This window comes from Tamandua tetradactyla, chromosome 23 (assembly GCF_023851605.1).
Source record: "Tamandua tetradactyla isolate mTamTet1 chromosome 23, mTamTet1.pri, whole genome shotgun sequence".
In the NCBI taxonomy this organism is placed as follows: Eukaryota; Metazoa; Chordata; class Mammalia; order Pilosa; family Myrmecophagidae; genus Tamandua; species Tamandua tetradactyla.
Genome location: NC_135349.1, coordinates 36,431,314 through 36,449,012, shown reverse-complemented (window position 1 = coordinate 36,449,012; position 17,699 = coordinate 36,431,314). Strand labels below are relative to the sequence as shown.

The 17,699-nt window shown below is 39.8% G+C and overlaps 1 protein-coding gene across 2 annotated transcripts in view; it reads right to left on the bottom strand.

Moving 5' to 3' along the window:
- DNAH3 (dynein axonemal heavy chain 3) overlaps positions 1–17,699 on the bottom strand; it is a 220,557-nt gene that overhangs the window by 111,762 nt on the left and 91,096 nt on the right. For both annotated transcript variants that reach the window (XM_077141603.1, XM_077141602.1), the window contains exons 28-35: positions 13,148–13,262; positions 10,779–10,977; positions 8,868–8,976; positions 8,526–8,639; positions 7,439–7,615; positions 5,293–5,384; positions 3,275–3,494; positions 2,511–2,645 (exon numbers count right to left, since the gene is read on the bottom strand). In XM_077141603.1, coding sequence (XP_076997718.1) covers positions 2,511–2,645; positions 3,275–3,494; positions 5,293–5,384; positions 7,439–7,615; positions 8,526–8,639; positions 8,868–8,976; positions 10,779–10,977; positions 13,148–13,262 — 1,161 coding nt within the window. The remainder of the gene's footprint in view (positions 1–2,510; positions 2,646–3,274; positions 3,495–5,292; positions 5,385–7,438; positions 7,616–8,525; positions 8,640–8,867; positions 8,977–10,778; positions 10,978–13,147; positions 13,263–17,699) is intronic.

The following is a 17,699-nucleotide window of genomic DNA, read 5'->3' as shown; positions in this document are numbered from 1 at the left end:
TATTTCTTCTCTGTTACAATTCTTCCTTCTCATTTGATTCTTCTCCCAGTTTTCAGGGGTATGTAGGGAATGACAGTTCTAACTTCATGTTGAAAAGGGGTGTCAGCATTACGGAGTAGGAGATTGCAACTATTGATATTCTTAGAAACCAGTGCCTCTGGGTTTCAGGGTTTATCTGGCATAGGAACAATCTGGAAGTTTTAAGTTTCTGTAAAATAGACAAAGTGAGTGAAATTTTTATAAAGTCTCAGATAGAGCCCTGGGTATTCTTTAGGGTTATTAGGAATACTGTTGGTTGGTTCTTGGCATACCATGGCAATTTGCAATATCTGGCTGAAGCTTACATAAGAGGAATGTCCAAAATAGCCTCTGGACTCTATTTGAACTCTCTTAGCCACTGATGCCTTATTTTGTTACATTTCTTTTCCCTGTTTTGGTCAGGAAGGCATTGTTGATCCTATGATGCCAGGGCCAGACTCATCCCTGGGAGTCATTTCCCACATATGGGGGTGGGTAATGAGTTCAGTTGCAGAGCTGGGCTTAGACAGAGGCCACATCCAAGCAACAAAAGACATTCTCTGTGAGTAACTCTTAGGCTTAATTACAGGTAGGCTTAGCTTCCCTGGTACAGAAATAAGTTTCATAAGCACAAGCCTCAAGATCCAGGGCTTGGCCTATTAACTTGGGAGTCCCTAATGTTTGAGAGAGTATCAGGAATGTTCCAGTGGGGAATAGCCTTGAATCTTAATTCAAATTTATAGTGTGACTTTGGGAAATAATGATTGCACATCATCACTGATTGCCTATATTTATGCCTATGGTTGGGTGGCATCTCTGAAAATGATGTAATAACAGACTATACCTGCCACTTTGCAAATACCTGTTTTCTCATAATTACCCTTTGAGGGAGCGTGTTTTACTGCCTGCATTTTACAGATGAGAGAACTGAGGATCAGAGAGGTGAACTATTGCCTAGAATTCCACAGTGAAAAAGTGATGGGAGTGGGATTTGAGCCAAGGCCTGTATTAATTCCAAATTTCTTCCCTCTTTGGACTCCTAGTCTCCTTATGAATGCCACGCCAAATGGCAATTAAGGTCACTTGTAGCTCTGGCCTTGTTGCTTCTGCAGAGAAAGTACATTTGGGGCTAATTTCATTCACTTTAAGTTAGATGTATATAGAAAGTGACCCCAGGGAAGGAATTCTGAAACTAGCCTGAAGCTTCACTGAAGCTCTCCAGGGTCAGCACTGTAGAGACATTTGGTGTTTGCTTGCCAAGATCCCTTCTCTCGTTTACTGATAATAACACCCTGATTTTCTCTGGGGAATCATGACTTGGTTGGTTTAATTCACATTAGTTGGGTGGAGCTGACTCCATCTCTACTTCCAATGGAGGTGGGGTGGGGATATGGTTTAGATCTTGTCTCTGTGTCTGGTTCAGGAATTGTCATGTGACTTATTAGAACCATCCTAAGAGAGTTGCTGAAGCCACCATATTCTCTTATGTACTGGGTTTGAGCCTCAGGATGTTGTTAGCCTGAGCTGCTGGGTCCTTACGTCAGAATGAAATTTTAACACAGAGTGAGGCAAAGCCCAGAAATGAAGAGAGATGGATTTCTGATGACATCATCCAAAAACTTGAATCCTGTTATGCCTAAGGCCAACATATTCTTGGACTTTTCATGGAGGTGAGTGAATAGATTCCCTTTTGTTGATTAAGGGAGTTTGAGTTGGTTTCTATTGCTTGGAACTGAGAGAGTCCTGATTGATTCAGCCCAATGTCCTGCAGTGGTTTGAAATGGAATTTACCCCAGAAAAATGTGCTCTTAAATGTAATTCATTTCTGTGTGTATGAATCTATTGTAAAGTAGGACCTTTAATGAAGTTTCTTCAGTTAGGGAGTATGTGGCCCAGCCCAATCAGGCTGGGTTTTAATCCTATCACAACAGTCCTTTATAAGTGGAACAAATTTGGACATGAGAGAGAGAAAGTCACAGGAGGAAGGAAGCTGATCCTAAAGAGAAGAGAGAGACCAGGAGATGCCTTGCCATGTGCCTTGCTACAGGACAACTGGAGAACCCCAGGGTCACCAGCAGCCAGCCCAGAATGTCATAGTCTTTGAGAAGACAGCATTACCTAGATGATACCTTGATTTGGACCTTATTTTAGCCTCAAAACCATAAATTAAAAATTCCCCATTGTTTAATACACTGCATTGTATTTGCTTGAGCAGCCTAGGAAACCAAAACACCTGCTAAAAGATCTGCTTCATTCCCAAATTAATGAAGAAACCCCAAGGAAAATGATCACAAGAAAAATTTGGAGTTCAAACTTCAACTCCTGGAAACAAAAACTGAAGGCAGAGTAGTCTGCTAAATGATCTTTTTACTTCCATCTCTACTTAGGCATTGCTTATCACTATAGGTTTCAATGCTATAATAAGTCATCTAATTCCTAACTCCAGCAAACAGTAAAACAGATACATTTAGATACAGGTACAAGGAACTAACCTGGATAATTTTCCCAATAAACCAAGGTACTGGCTGGAGTTTCATCTTTTTGATGTTCTCATTCAGCACTTCCAGAAAAACTTCATAATCTGGCTTTGGAAGGACAACACCAGGAAACAAGTCTGATATAATTCCCTGTTAATGAGAATTCAAGAGAAGGTGGAAAGGATGAAGTATCAGACATGTGATTTCAACACTTTCCTTAAAAAGAGATCTATGGACAGCAGAAATCATGGAAAAATTCAGACCTCATTTTTTCTCCACCAAAAATCATAAAAAATTACAAATTACCACATTATCTGTAAAATATGATTCCTCTCCCAAATAGTTATAAAAGTCAACAGATACTTAATGAGTCTACATTGTCTTCCAGTCCTTGTATTAAGTATGAACAAGATAGTCATGGTTTCCATCTTGAGGGAATGGAAACACAACCTGGAAAGGCAGATAGGCATCAAAATAATGATAAAAGGAAACTAATTAAATTTGATAGAACAACAACCCAAACACAACAGCAAACATTGTCCTGTCAGTGAAATAATTTCAATTAATATCAAGAACTAGATAGGGATGTTTTCTATCACTGTTAGCATTTAATATTTCATGGGAGGCTATGACACATCAGTGATGCTGGCTGGAGGGAGAGAGGGTGTCAAGAGAGAGAAGAGGAGTACCATGAAGGACATGGGGAGGGTGCCAAAGGAAACCTTTCATCTTCAGTAGTTGAGCTGCAGTCTTTGGCCAGAGTTTTGACCACTACATACCTGAAACAGAGGGACATCTTGAGCCAAGAACTTGGCCAGGTTGACATCCAGTAGGGCCCGGAGCAGCAGGACACTCTCATTCTCCTCTGGGTACTTGAGCTTCAGGTTGCCAGCGGCAGTGAGCACAGACTTGACAGCACGCATGCCATAGTCATAGTGGTGCTGTGAGGACAGCTGCTCCGAGCACAGGCGGTAGGTAGCCACAATCTTCTGGGCGAGACTGGGAAGCAAAGACAAGTATGCAGCCCAGCGTCCCTGGCCCTGGCCCCTTCAGAAGGAGCTGATGGAGCAAATCCTATCATTTGAAGGTTTTCAAAATAAAGTTATCCCAGAATGAGCTAATGTTGCATTGTAACTCTTTTGCAAAGTTGGGGTTCTCTGTGATATGTTGACAAAAAAAGCAAATACCCATAGACACACATATAAAAGTTACTGCATGTAAAATTACATGTGTATATACTTAATGTGCACATGTTTATATATGTATACAGATGTACATACATACATATCCACATACAGACCCACAACAAGTTTGGAAAGAATGCATCAAACTGTTAACAGTGTTGATCCCTGGAGAGTGAGACTAAAAGTCACTGAGGGGAAACTCTGTTCACTTTTGTAACATTATAATTTTTTTCAATGTCCAGGCTTTACTTTTTTAGTTTAAGAGAATGAATTCAAAGTTTAATATACTCTGCACACAACACATGTATGCTCAGGTGCCCTGCCATTTCTTATTCCTCTGGGCACACAGCTGGGCCACATTTTCCAGCCTCTCATGCAGTCAGGTGTGGCCATGCTACTGAGTTCTAACCAATGACATGGGAAAGGAGGGGAAGGGAAGTGTAATACTCCCAGGGCTGGTCCATGAAAGCCTCTACCATGAGATCCTCCATGCTCATGCGCCGTAGCCACAAGATATAACTTGGGTACCTGAACCATCACTTGGGGTAGAATTGCCTCTGATCACAAACATCCATTTTGTATTTCCAGTGAGTGAAAAATAAGTTTCTGATATGCTAAACCATTGGGATATGGGGTTAATATAACCTTAACTACTATACTTAAGCACATTCCCCTTTTAGGGATCCTCTTAACAAAACTGATTTATTTTCAAAGTAGAGTCTGTCTTGGTTGTTCACCAGCACCTAGCACAGGGCTTGGCAAAAGGTAGGTGCTCAATAAAGGTGTATCAATTGAATAAAGAAATGAATTGAATGAGTAAATCAAAATAATCCTGGTCTACTAGAAAAAAATAGATTAAACCTTATATGACTGACAGTAAGTCTAAGGCAGCCTCTTGGTCTAGGAAGGGTGACATATTCTATTGAGGCTTTCTGCAGCCCTTTGGATGTGTTATGGATATTTGGACTACAAAGACATTGAAGACCTTGTGGAAGCATCTGATATAACAAAAAGTCAATTGATTATGGCCAAGCCAATTGTAAAACTTGGAATAGGTCCAAGAAGTCACTTTACAATAAATATTCATAACTCTTGGAGTGTATATGTGCCTGTACTCAGATGCACATGAAGATATTGATAAGTATGTGTATGTGTATGTCTTTGAGAAATGGGTGGTGTTTGAATAAAGATCACTTGGTTGAGTGGAGTCACATGTATTGCAAACAACGTTAACTGTAAATTATATTCACTTCCCTCTTCAATCTTGGAATGATTCATATGTTTTACAGAATCTTGTGTATGCCATTTAGCAATGTGTGTATGTGGGTGGGGTATGAGTTGAGTGAGGAGTGGGTAGGAGATGGGTAGCTGCTTTCTTTAATAGAAGTTGGGACATATGTAAAGAAAGCAGTTGGGAATTTGGGCCATTTGCCAGTCAGAAATAGGATTAGGACCAAAGCCAGGACTGTAAACTCCCAAATCAGCCAATGAGCAGAAGCAAGTTTCTCTCTTTTTTTCCCAATGAACAACTTTCCTTGAATCTACCAGACAGGAAGCCACTCTTTAAGGGCCTTTCTGAACCCATTGGAAAGGAGAGACCCAATCTCACATACCTTCTAGAGTCCAGAAATCCCATAGAGTAGAGGGAGATTTCTCCAATCAGGGCATAATCTGGCACCATCATAGCCACTGTTCGGAACAAGGCCTGATAAAGAAACAACCAGCCCATCAGAACCTAACATATATGGTGAACCTGAACATTTATACTGAATATAGTGAACACTGTACATCTACAAAGGCAAAGAAAATCAGCATAATATTCAGGCCACTCCAGTGACAATCAAGAAAAAGAGGGCTGGAGGACAGGTCCAGGCAGAAGGACTGTCTTCATTGGTCAGATTTGCTCAACTGCCTTCCTTGTTGACCTAGTCCAGTATGTATCGTCACACTGGGTCCTTCAATGGCTGTGTAGAAGCCCCTAGAAGCTGAGGTTTCTATAACACATCTTCTTCCTACACCAAATGAAGACATCTCCTGGCACCATTCAACCACTGGAGCCTTCCAGGTCAACATGAACAGCATACGTCATTTAGGAACGCAGGACCAACATGGAGCAGAAGAATCCTGAAGTCAGACAGACCTTGATTTGAGTCCTTGTTCTGCTTCCTATTAGCTGTGACAAGTTACATAAGCCCTCTAGATTGCAGTTCTTTCATCTCAAAATGGATGCACAACTGTACCCTATTCATAGAGTTAGTGAGAACAAATATGATAAAGTGAGTGAAGTACTTAGAAAAGTATGTGGTATGTAGCATGTGCTCAATAAATATCAGCTATTGATATTTTCTTAGATCTTAGAGGAGAAAGGTCCCCAGATAATTGACCTGAACTATCAAAGTCATGCAGTTAGTTAGGGGCAGGACCAAGACTAGAACTTGGACTATCTGACATCAACCCCTGGGTGTTTCCTGCTAGGCCACACTGTCTCATAAAAGCTGCTGTGCAGATTTAACATCGTTGTTGGCTGGGAGTGGTACAGGTTGGCAGAATTATAATGAGTAGGTGATAAAAAAAAAAAAAGAAATGTGGGTGTGATTTCTACTTCTGCATTCATTGGCCTATGTTGACCAAGAGGAGAGGGGTTACTTTTAATGGTCTTCCTGATTCTTTTCCACTCTCAGAGAGGAGGAGAGGTCTGTCTGGATAAGATTCCCTGGCACTAACTGGAATGCATTTCTAGTAAGTCAGTGAGTATAGATGTGGTTGGGTTTCTCTTGTCTCTCTAGCCTCTTGTGTGGAATAGAGCAATAAATTAGAATAAAATCAACAGAGCAGGACTGAAAGTCTCCCTCTGGTCAGTCTTTCCATACAGCTGAAGTGGTAGGAAATCTTCCCACAAGAAGGAGACCTAGCTATCTTGTACCCTTTGGGTCTCTTCCCTTCTATGAGTGCAGCACACTCAGGTCATCCAAGTCTGTTCCCTTGAAGATGACCTGGTTAGCTCTCTCTTGCCCTTCAGAGCCACTTTCCTTCTTAACTAGCAGGAGGGCTAATGGATATTGCTAAGGTTGTAGCTCAGACCAGCAGAGCAATAGGCATTGGGAGAAAACGTGTTCCTCGTGCTCTCTCTTTTTCTGTTTGGAACTGCTGGTCTTAAATTACTTAGGCTTAACCAGCTTAGTAATGAAGGGGGTCTCCATGTGGTCCAGCCTAGGTTTACCAGGGGTTCTTCATATTGAATTTTGATGCTCTCTGTAGATAGATCTATTGTGTTTGGTCTACAGTGATATTTTTGTATTGAAACGGGATCTAAAAATCAGATTTCTTTGAAAAATTCAAATTTCTGGCTTCTCTTAAAAACTGAGAGGATTTGGCAATTCCTTCTCCTTGGTAACAGTAGGCTGGAGCTAAGTCGTGGCTGCTGCCTCTCACTGGGGCGTTCACCAGAGTACCTACCATGTCAAGCTAGCATCTCATTTATATTACTTGTGTGACCCCTGTAGGAAATTGAAACAATGATCCTTGTTCTAGTCTCACTGTTTTCTATTTGCCATTGGTTATTATGTATATATTTCTCCTACCCCGTTGAGTCTGTTTCGCAGTCTGAGACCAAGTACCATGGTATGCTATCAGCACTCCATTATTTCTTCTCACCTCTGAAAAATGCCTCCCGGTCCAATTGATGGACTCCTCTATAAGATCACCAGAAGTTTCTGAACCATGAAGTATGCCCAACATTTACACACTCTGGATATTTACCTTGAGGTTATCTGGTAGCTCAGCCCTGCCAGCATAACCGGGGTTCATGGTGATGAAGACGGCACAGGTTGGGTTCAGAGAGAGCTCCGTGCCTTCAAAGATGAATGTCTTTAGCTTCCGGATAATGGCTTGTTGAATGCTGAGGATTTGCTGAGCCACCACAGACAGCACTTCTACCTGGGAGGAGAATGTCAGGCTGATAGGAACTCATGCTTCTGACAGCCACCCAAATCTGTCAGATTCCCCTTCACTCAGCAAAGGAAGAATCCAATCCCTGGGAACCAGACCTTCATATTCAAAACGAGGAGCATATTTGGAGTTTTGGTAGAGAGAAAAAAAATTGGTATGCATGCATGTGTGTGTATGTGTGTGTGTGCATGTGTAAGTTGTTTCTATAGCATTTTATGTCTTTTGTTCCAGCATCTAACATAGTGCTCAACACAAAGGAAGAATTCAAACGGTGCTTATTAATTCAAACTGCATGTTTAAATTTCCTGATCTTCATTTCCCACAAAATAGGATTGACCATTCCCACTTTTGTGCTGCCTCTTTTTTTTAAACTTTTTATTGTATTAACATATATATAACTCAAAATTTCTCATTTTAACATGTGCAGTTCAGTAGTGTTAGTTATATTCACAATATTGTGCTATCATTTCATCAGTATCAATACCACAACTTTTTCTGGGCTGCCTCTTTTGTGTCACCGCTATAGACTCCAATAATATTATATTTGTTTCATTATATTTGTTTCATTATATTTGTTTCTATTTCCTTCTACTCATAACAGTCTAGAGGGAAAGCCCATTTATTTTTCATCTTTGTATCATGAACATATGCAGAGTATAAGATAATTGTTCAATAAATTTTTGAATGAGTGAATGAATTAATGAATATGATGGGGGGTGGGTTGATGTGTATAAAACATTCATTTTCTCCATAGGGTTGTTTTTATTTAGTTCATTGAGGCCTACTCTGTGCAAGGGACCATAGAAGAGACATAAGGCCCTGTCATTAAGGAACCAAGAGCTCAGAAAAGGCCCCTGTATGTCCAAACCTCTGTTTTGCAGCCTAGTAGTAGAGTTACCTCAATCCTGTTGAACTCATCAAAGCAGGCCCATGCTCCAGCCTGAGCCAGCCCCTTGAAGAACTTCCCCATGGCCTTGTAATCCAAACCATCTGAGCAGTTGAAGACCACACACTAGAGAGAAGGATGCAGGCACAATTCAGGATGGGTTCCATCAGATCTGAACTACCCTGTTCCACTGGAGAAGTGATGAATCCAGCTCATTTCTTCTTGTTTTACTGGAGGAGCTGGGCCCCCACTCTTCCTGTTACACTAAGCCGTTTTGAACTTTGTGCTAACTTTCCTGGCAGGGGTCCAGAGAGGGGCAGGAAGAGAGGGCAGGGGCAGATGGTGCTTCCTTACCTGCTTGGCCAAAGCTTTAGCTAGATCTTTGGTGGTCTCTGTCTTGCCTGTCCCAGCTGGACCCTCTGGAGCACCCCCAAGATTCAGCTTCAAAGCTCCCATCAGTGTCCTAAGGAGAAGAAAGCAAGGACTCAGTTCTTGAGTCTTAAGACACAGAAAAGAAATTGTAGCAGAGAAATTGGCTTTTGTTTGTTTTGTTTTGACTCACATAAACAGTTTAAAATTTCCCCCTGATTATATAACCAATACATCATCATAAACAGTTTGGTTCCACTCAACAGCATAACCTCAGAGACTGGCACAGGGTGGTAGCCATAAATATTTGTTGAATGAAAGACTGAATGAATAAATGAATACATACACACATGCAAGTGAATCTAATAAAAGTGAAATATCCTCATAAACTCCACTTCCCAAAGACAACCAGTGCTAATGGAATGGTGAAATAAGCATATTTGTTCTACTAGATCATGAACTTTTGAATTCAGGAACTTAATTTGATTCAGTTCCATATTTCCAGCAAACTAATATAGTGCCTGGTACTTCGCAGGTACAACATAAATGTCAATAATGTCAATAAATGATATCATAACTGTATGAGCCACTATATTTTTGAATGAGCCACTATAATTTTGGTTAACCTGCTATTTTGTAATCATCTGTTTATGTGGCTTTCACCCCCCCAGCCCCAGATTGAGGGGTTCGTGAAGCTATGCAGAGTACAGAGAAAGTTCAACAAAAGGCTGTTGAATACTGAGTGGAATAAATGAATCTATGAAAAGCCAAAAACACAACATATACAAAACAAGTGATGGATTTTTTTGTGATTGAGAATTTTGAAAGGAGAAAATATTCAAGTACTACTATAATTCAAAAAATTTCTAGTAACATTATTCCCAATAGTTAAAAAATAAAAGTGACCCAAGTGCCCATCAACAGATGAATAGATTAAAAAACGTGGAATAACCATACAATGGAATATAATTCATCCATGAAAAGAAATGCAGTTCTGATACATGTTGCTTCATGATGAACCTTAAAGACATCATGTTGAGTGAAATAAGCCAGACTCAAAAGGATAAATATTGTATGAAATAATAGAATATGCAATTCATAGAGACAGAAAGATTACAGTTTCCCAGGGGTGGGAATGGAAATTTAATGCTTGCTGGGTACAGAGTTTTTGTTTGGGGTGATGGAAAAGTTTGGGTAATGGATGGTGGTGACAGTAGTCCAACATTGTGAATGTAATTAACGTTACTGAATTGTATATTTGAATGTGGCTAAAATGGAAAATGTTTTGTGTATATATATTATCATCATAATGTTTTCTTAAGTTGCTAAGGAAAAAAAATTTCAGCTTCAAGGAAATATAAAAAAGTGAGGAAAATCTAAACATCATGAAATTGGCAAGTTCACAAAAGCCAGCTTTCTATTTATGAATTCCAAGGAAAGCAATAATGCATGAGATGACCGTATCTCCTCATCGCAGGCCCTCTAACCCCAGACTGGTTGTTAAAGCTTAGAGACAAGGGTCTGGACTCTGCTTGGCTCCTTATTCATCTCTTGGCCAAGGGACCTCCAGGCGCCATCTTGATTCCTACCATTGTGAGAGTTTTCTAGTTAAGAACCATGTCATTTTCAATGACACACACCAACATTGCCCTTGTGGGTTGAAGCATATCAATTTGCACTAGGATTCCTATTGTGTTCATGTTTCTGGTCTGAAAGCCTAGTTTTTATCTTCATCTGGGGGCCATGGAGACCAAAACCACAACTCTAAACATCTGAGAATCTGAAATGCAGAGTGTAAAGGTAAATAATCCAAGATGCCCCTACCTCCCTTCCTATATTCTTTTCCCTCTGGACTTCTCTTTCTTCCCCTCAGTTCTGGCGGACCCCAGAACCTACCTGTAGCAGCGGTCAGTGAGGGGTGTAATCACCAGCCTGGGGGAGTTGCCCAGGTACTCATAACCGTATAAGACTTCTGTGGTTATCATCTGCACCTTCACGTCCTGGGTCTCCCAGTAGTAGCGCAGCTGGGAGATCCACTGGAAATCATTCAGATCAGAGATCTTGCTCTCAGATAACTTGTCCACCACATCTCGAGCTGATGGAACATGGAAAGTCACACATGCAAAGCCACCAGAATCCTCCCAAATCCATAAGACGCCTTAGTTAGAAAGGGTCTATAGAGGCCTCCAAGGCCATCCTTATTCTCCAAACAATTTTAAGCCCAGCTAGCCTTCTTGTCCACCCCCAACTTGCAGGTAGCAATCTCTTCCAAGAAGTTGGTATTTGCTTCCTCTTAAGGAGTCAGGCGGAGAAGCTGCTGCATTTTATGCTCTCAGTAGAAGCATTAAAAGTGCATATTCTGAAATCTGTCTGGGTTTGAATTCTGTTTCCACCATTAACTAGCTATTCGATTACAGGTAAGTTTCTCAATCTCTCTGTCCCTCAATTGCATAACCTGTAGAATGAGGATAATATACTATAGACCTTAATAGGGTTTTTGTGAGGATTAAATGAATACATGTGTATATGTGTGTCCATGTCTGTATGTAAATATGTGTGCCTGGCACATAAAAACTTACAAATATCAGCTACTGTTACCCTATTATCTTCAAATTTGGGGACTAATCCAGAGGGCTTTGCAATAAATAATTACCCCAAATATTATCATATCCCCAATATGATCCAGGTTTTGGCCTGTTCCGGGCTTCTAAGATATTCTAGGAGAACACAATCAGCTTGGCCTGATCTAGTTTTGGAAGGGAAGAGGTCCCATGAATTCATGGCTAGATGTATTCTTTTCATCTTGGGGCCTGAGCTAGATACATGTCTAGGTTTACTCCTTTTTTCTTAAAGGATTGTGAGTCCACTTAAATTTTCACATAGTGACGGGCCCCTAAAGTTGGCAAGTGAATATGAGAGGCTTCTGAGAATTATCAATTAAATTTTTAGATAACTCACAAGGTAAGAGCTATTGAGATCTCTGAGCTACTATAATAAGCTTGAATTTAGGATCTCAGAAACCTAACTTTACAAAGGGACCTTTCTGTAAGCCTACTGCTTCTCTGTGAGAGCAGTCTCCTCTATTACAGTAAAATCCAAAACTCTGCAAAGAAGTCCTTGAAGAAGATGACATCAACAGCCCTTCCTTCTTTCCCGAGGAAGTGAACTGTCCTTCTGGGTTTGTGAGAGAACCCGCAGGGCAGTGGTAGGACCAGGTGCCTGCAAGAAAGACTCAAGAGGAAGATGAGCAAAGGAATTGAATCAGAGATCGCCTTTGCTATGCAGTGTGTGTGTGTGTGTGTATGCACATGCATGTGCACAGGAACACGTGCTGTCGTGAAAACCTAACCACTCTGGGGTACCCTGTGCAGGTACCACACCTGCACTCACGCTTCCTTCCAGCTGTGCATACGGCCAGATGAAGATCACATTCTCCCTTCTCTCTTCCTGCTTTTATGCTAATCTACCCAAATGAAGTCAGATTGAAATGAGCATCAACCTTGAGGGAATAAGATGCTGCTAATGGCAGTGGGAAGCTGGGGGTGTGAACAAGAGAGCCACTTTCCCAGGCAATCAGCCTGGCCCAGCCCTGGTTTTCTTGGTGTTGATGGAGGGAGGGTGTGGGAGTAGTTTGTTTTACATAAAGACCCCAGTTCTTCCTCTTCTTTTTGTCTTAAGGAAGAGCTGGAAAGTATCATCTCTCACCCACTCCCTCCTTTCATCACTGCCCATTTCCAGTCTCTGGGGTTTGGGATCAGACAGACATAGGTTCAAATTGCAAAACAGTCTCTACTATTTACAGCTGTGTGCTGCTCAGCCAGTTATTTACCTCTCTAAGCACTGGGTTCTTAATCTGTGAGATGGATATAAAGATGAGGTAATGTGTGGCAAGTGCTTAGCACAAAGCTTGGCATTCAATGAGTATTCAATAAAATTAGCTATTGTTAGCCCAAGGAAATCATCCCAAGTAGACTGAATATCAGAAATAGCTTTAGTCATCATTGTCTTAGTGAGAGTCCTCCTTGGACAGTTCCTGGAAACAAGGTTGAGGATGGGAGAGGATGCACAGAACCCCTTCAGTGTTGGCTTCTCTCCTTACTCATTCTTACTTGCTCATCTTACTCTCAGTTGTAGAAGCCCCTCCCTAACAGGAATCATTCGACCAGGGAGAATGGAGAGAGGCCAGCCTGGCTGCTGTCCCTGGACAGCTGTGTAAATGGTGGGAGACTTGGATCAGTAATGCCAGAGGAAGGCTCTCTGCTTACCGTGGACATCGATAACCGTGAGGGCCCCAAGGGTGAGCCGGGCCCCACTGCTCAGCTTCCCCCGTACCAGCTGGACAATCTCTGCAATCTGATCATTACTCTTCTGGAGAAAATCCTAGTGGGGACATAGGTAGGGACAACTGGTTAAATTGGATTCTCTTCTGGTAACTTCCACCCCAAGGAATGGAGCCATCTACCATTCAGGGGCTCAAGCCAGGCCCCTGGGTGTTATCCTGCAAGCTTCCCTATTCATCACCTCCCGTCATGAATGTCTATTCCTTAATACTTTAATATTTTCCCATTTGCTGTTTTTCTCCATTCTCACTGTCACCGTCCCAGTCGGAATTTGTGTAATTTGGAATATTCTAGCCGCTTGTTACATTTATCTTCCTGCATCCTATATTGCCCCCTCTGACCTATCTTCCCATTCTAAAACTTCAGTCGTTTCATGTCACTCTTCAGCGGGAAGGAGAGCTTCTGCTTAGGATGCAGAAAACTGGAAAGAATATTGCTTTCATGCTAAGAATGATAAACTACAAAATTATAACTATTATTGACCCATCAAGGCAACCGAGTAGCCTGAAATTTAAGGAAACACAGATATCTCCAAGAAGCAGTAGGATGCAAGCACTGGCTCACCTGATTTTAAGAATGACTATAAATACATAATTAAGAAGTGTGATATTTTCTACTTTATTAGATATAAAATTGCTCTTCAAAGTGGTTATGTCAATTTATGCCCCCACCACAAGTGTATAAGAGTCCCTATTTCTCCACATCCTGGTAACACTAAAATAATATCAGGTTTTAAATTACTTTTCCAAATTGACATGTGTAATGGTGCTCGTTTGAACTTTCTCATTACCCATGATGTTGGGCATATTTACATAAGTTTATTGAGTTTCTTCAGCAAAGAATTTGCCAGTTCAAATTCTTTGCAGTTGTCTATTGGGATTTGTCTTTTTATTGCTTTGTTCTTGATATATTTTGTCAGTAATATTCGTTGCAAATATCTTGCCCCAGCATGTGGCAGTTCCAATTCTAAGGAAATTCTTGCACCATAGGAACATGTAAAATAAATCTAAAGGTGTTCATACCATATTATAATAGTAAAATTGGGCGAGGGGGTGGATTTTATGACTATGAATAGGGTAATAAATAAATTATGGAATAGTCATGTAATGTAATATTCCATAACAATAAAATGAATATGGATAAATCTCAGAAAAAGAGTTAAATGAGTTACAAAAGAATATTTGCTCATCATGCTATTAATAGAAATTAAATTAATACACCAAAAATCATGCTATATTGCAGCAAAAATAATAATAATAGTAAAAACATGGTAATGTCATTGACAAAACTATGTATGTGGGGGGGTATATGGGAACTCTGTACTTTCGGTGTAATTTTTCTGTAAAACCTACAACTACTCTAAAAAGTAAAGTCTATTGAAAAAACATAAAAAAAAAAAGAAGTGTGATATTGGCAAAAGGATAGATGCAGAGATCAAAGAAACAGAATAGACAGTCCAGAAGTAGGTGCATACATACCCAATCAATTGATTTTTTTTTTTTTGTATACTGTGTGGCAGGGGTCACATTTCATTCTTTTTCTCATGTGAGTATCCCATTATTGCAGCACCATTTGTTGAATTTTTGTTTGTTTGATCTTGGTTTGTTTGCTTGTTTGTTTGTTTTTGGAAAGTGCATGGGCCAGGAATTGAACCCAGGTTTCGTGCATGGCAGACGAGAATTATAGCACTGAACAACCCTTGTACCCCTGATCAATTGCTTTTTTAAAACAAATTATAAGACACATATATATATTGAATTATTTATTGAATATATAATTCAATAGAGGAAATATAGTATTCTTAACAAATAGTGCTAAAACAACTGAACATCTATAAGCAAAAAAATGAAACCAACATATACTTCATACTATATAAAAAAAAAATTACCTCAAATGGAACATAGACCTAAATGTAAAACTTAAACTATAAAATGTCTGGAATAAAACAGAAAATCTTTTTTACTTTGAATTAGGCAATTCAATTTATATTGATATATACTTATATATATAATTCAATATATATATACATATATATAAAAATTGGTTTTCATCAAAATTTTAAAATGTCTGCTTTTTGAAGACATAAAAAAAAAACAAGTCATAGACTGGGAAAATGCCTATCTGTTAAATGTTTTGTATCTGGAGCATACATAAAGAAATCTGAACTTCCCCAAGTTGAATTCTTGATATTCTCACAAGCAGTGTGGACAACCAAAGCTATAGGCTGAGCCCCCAGTCTTGGGGGTTGCTCATATGAAACTTAACCCCACAAAGGATAGGTCAAGTCTACTTAAAATTTAGGCCTAAGAGTCACCCCCAAGAGAGCCTCTTTTGTTGCTTAGATGTGGCCTCTCTCTCCAGCCAACATGACGAGCAGTCTCACCACCCTCCCCCTCTCTGCATGGGACATGACTCCCAGGGGTGTGGACCTTTCTGGCAACGTGGGACAGAGAGCCTGGAATGAGCTGAGACTCAGCATCAAGGGACTGAGAAAAACCCTAGAATGAGCTGAGAATTAACATCAAGGGATTGAGAGAACCTTCTCGACCAAAGGGGGAAGAGTAAAATGAGACCACGTGTCAATGGCTGAGAGATTCCAAACAGAGTTGAGAGGTTATCCTGGAGGTTATTCTTATGCATTAAGTAGATATCACCTTGTTCAAGATGTAGCGGAGAGGCTGGAGGGAACTGCCTGAAAATATAGAGCTGTGTTCCAGTAGCCACGTTTCTTGATGATGATTGAACAATGATATAGCTTTCATAATGAGACTCTGTGAATGTGAAAACCTTGTGTCTGATGCTCCTTTTAGCTACTATATCAACAGAAGAGTAGAACATATGGAATAAAAATAAATAATGGGGGAAACAAATATTAAAATAAATTTAGTTTAAAATGCTAGTGGTAAATGAAAGCGAGGGGTAAGGGGTATGGTATGTATAATCTTTTTTTTTCTCTGTTATCATTTTATTTCTTTTTCTGTTGTCTTTTTATTTCTTTTTCTAAATCGATGCAAATGTTCTAAGAAATGATGAATATGTAACTATGTGATGATATTAAGAATTACTGATTGTATATGTAGAATGGAATGATATCTTAATGTTTTGTTTGTTAATTTTTTTAATTAATAAAAAAAGTTAAAAAAAAAAAAAGAACTCTGAAAACTCAATAAGAAACCAAACAACAAACCAATCAAAAAATGGGAAAAGAAGATTTTAACAGATGTTTTACAAAAAAGCATAAGCATGTGAAAAAACATTTAACCTGATTAGTTATTAGGGAAATCCAGATTAAAATCATTATTATTATTATTAAAACTATTATTATTATTTTTATTTTTTTCTCTATATTAACATTCTATATCTTTTTCTGTTGTTTTGCTAGTTCTTTTCCTAAATAGATGCAAATGTACTAAGAAATGATGATCATGCATCTATGTGATGATGTTAAGAATTACTGATTGCATATGTAGAATCGAATGATTTCTAAATGTTGTGTTAATTTCTTTTTTTTCTGTAATTAATAAAAAAAAAAAACCACAATAGTAGGGCAGGCCACAGTGGCTCAGCAGGTAAGAATACTTGCCTGCCATGCCTGAGGACCCGGGTTCGATTCCCGGTGCCTGCCCATGTAATAAAAAAAAAAAACACAATAGTATACCACTACATACCTATTAAAATAGAAAACAAAACAAAACTGGATAACAGCAAGTTCTGAAAAGTTTGTGGAGCAACTGGAACTCTCATTCCTTGCTGATGTAAATCAAAATGGCACAGACACTTTGGAAACCAGTTTGGCAGTTTCTCATAAAGTTAAACACACATTTTACCATGTGACTCAGCAACCAAACTTCTAGGTATTTACCCAAGGGAAATGAAAACTTAGGTCTACACAAATACCTTTATGTAAACGTTTAAAGCATTTCTACTAATAATCACCCCAAACTGGAAACAACCCAAATATCCTTAAACTGGTGAATGGGTAAACATATAATGGAACAATACTCAGCAATAAAACTACCGAAACATGCAACAACATGGATGAATCTCACATGTACGATGCTAATTGAAAGAAACCAGATTTGGAAGGTCACACACACATGACTTCATTGGTACGATATTGGGAAAAAGCAAGACTATAGGGGCAGAAACAGATTGCCAGAGGCTGGCAGTGGGGGAAAGCGTTGATTAAAAAGGACACGAGGGAGTTTTTGGGTGTGTGTGGAACTGCTCTACATCCTGATTGTCATAATTTTCTAAACTTGTGTGTGCTACTTCAGAATCCATCTCACTTTGGCTAAGCCATTTGCCTCATTACTCTCCACCCTGGGGCATAAACTCCCCCAGGACCCATACCCACCTCTGTGGCCACCACCCACTGTATACCCACACATCACATCCAGACCTACATTTGGCCCCAAATCATAGGCTAATCATCCCCATCACCTTCAGACCCCTGCCTGTTTACCCTTCTGCATGC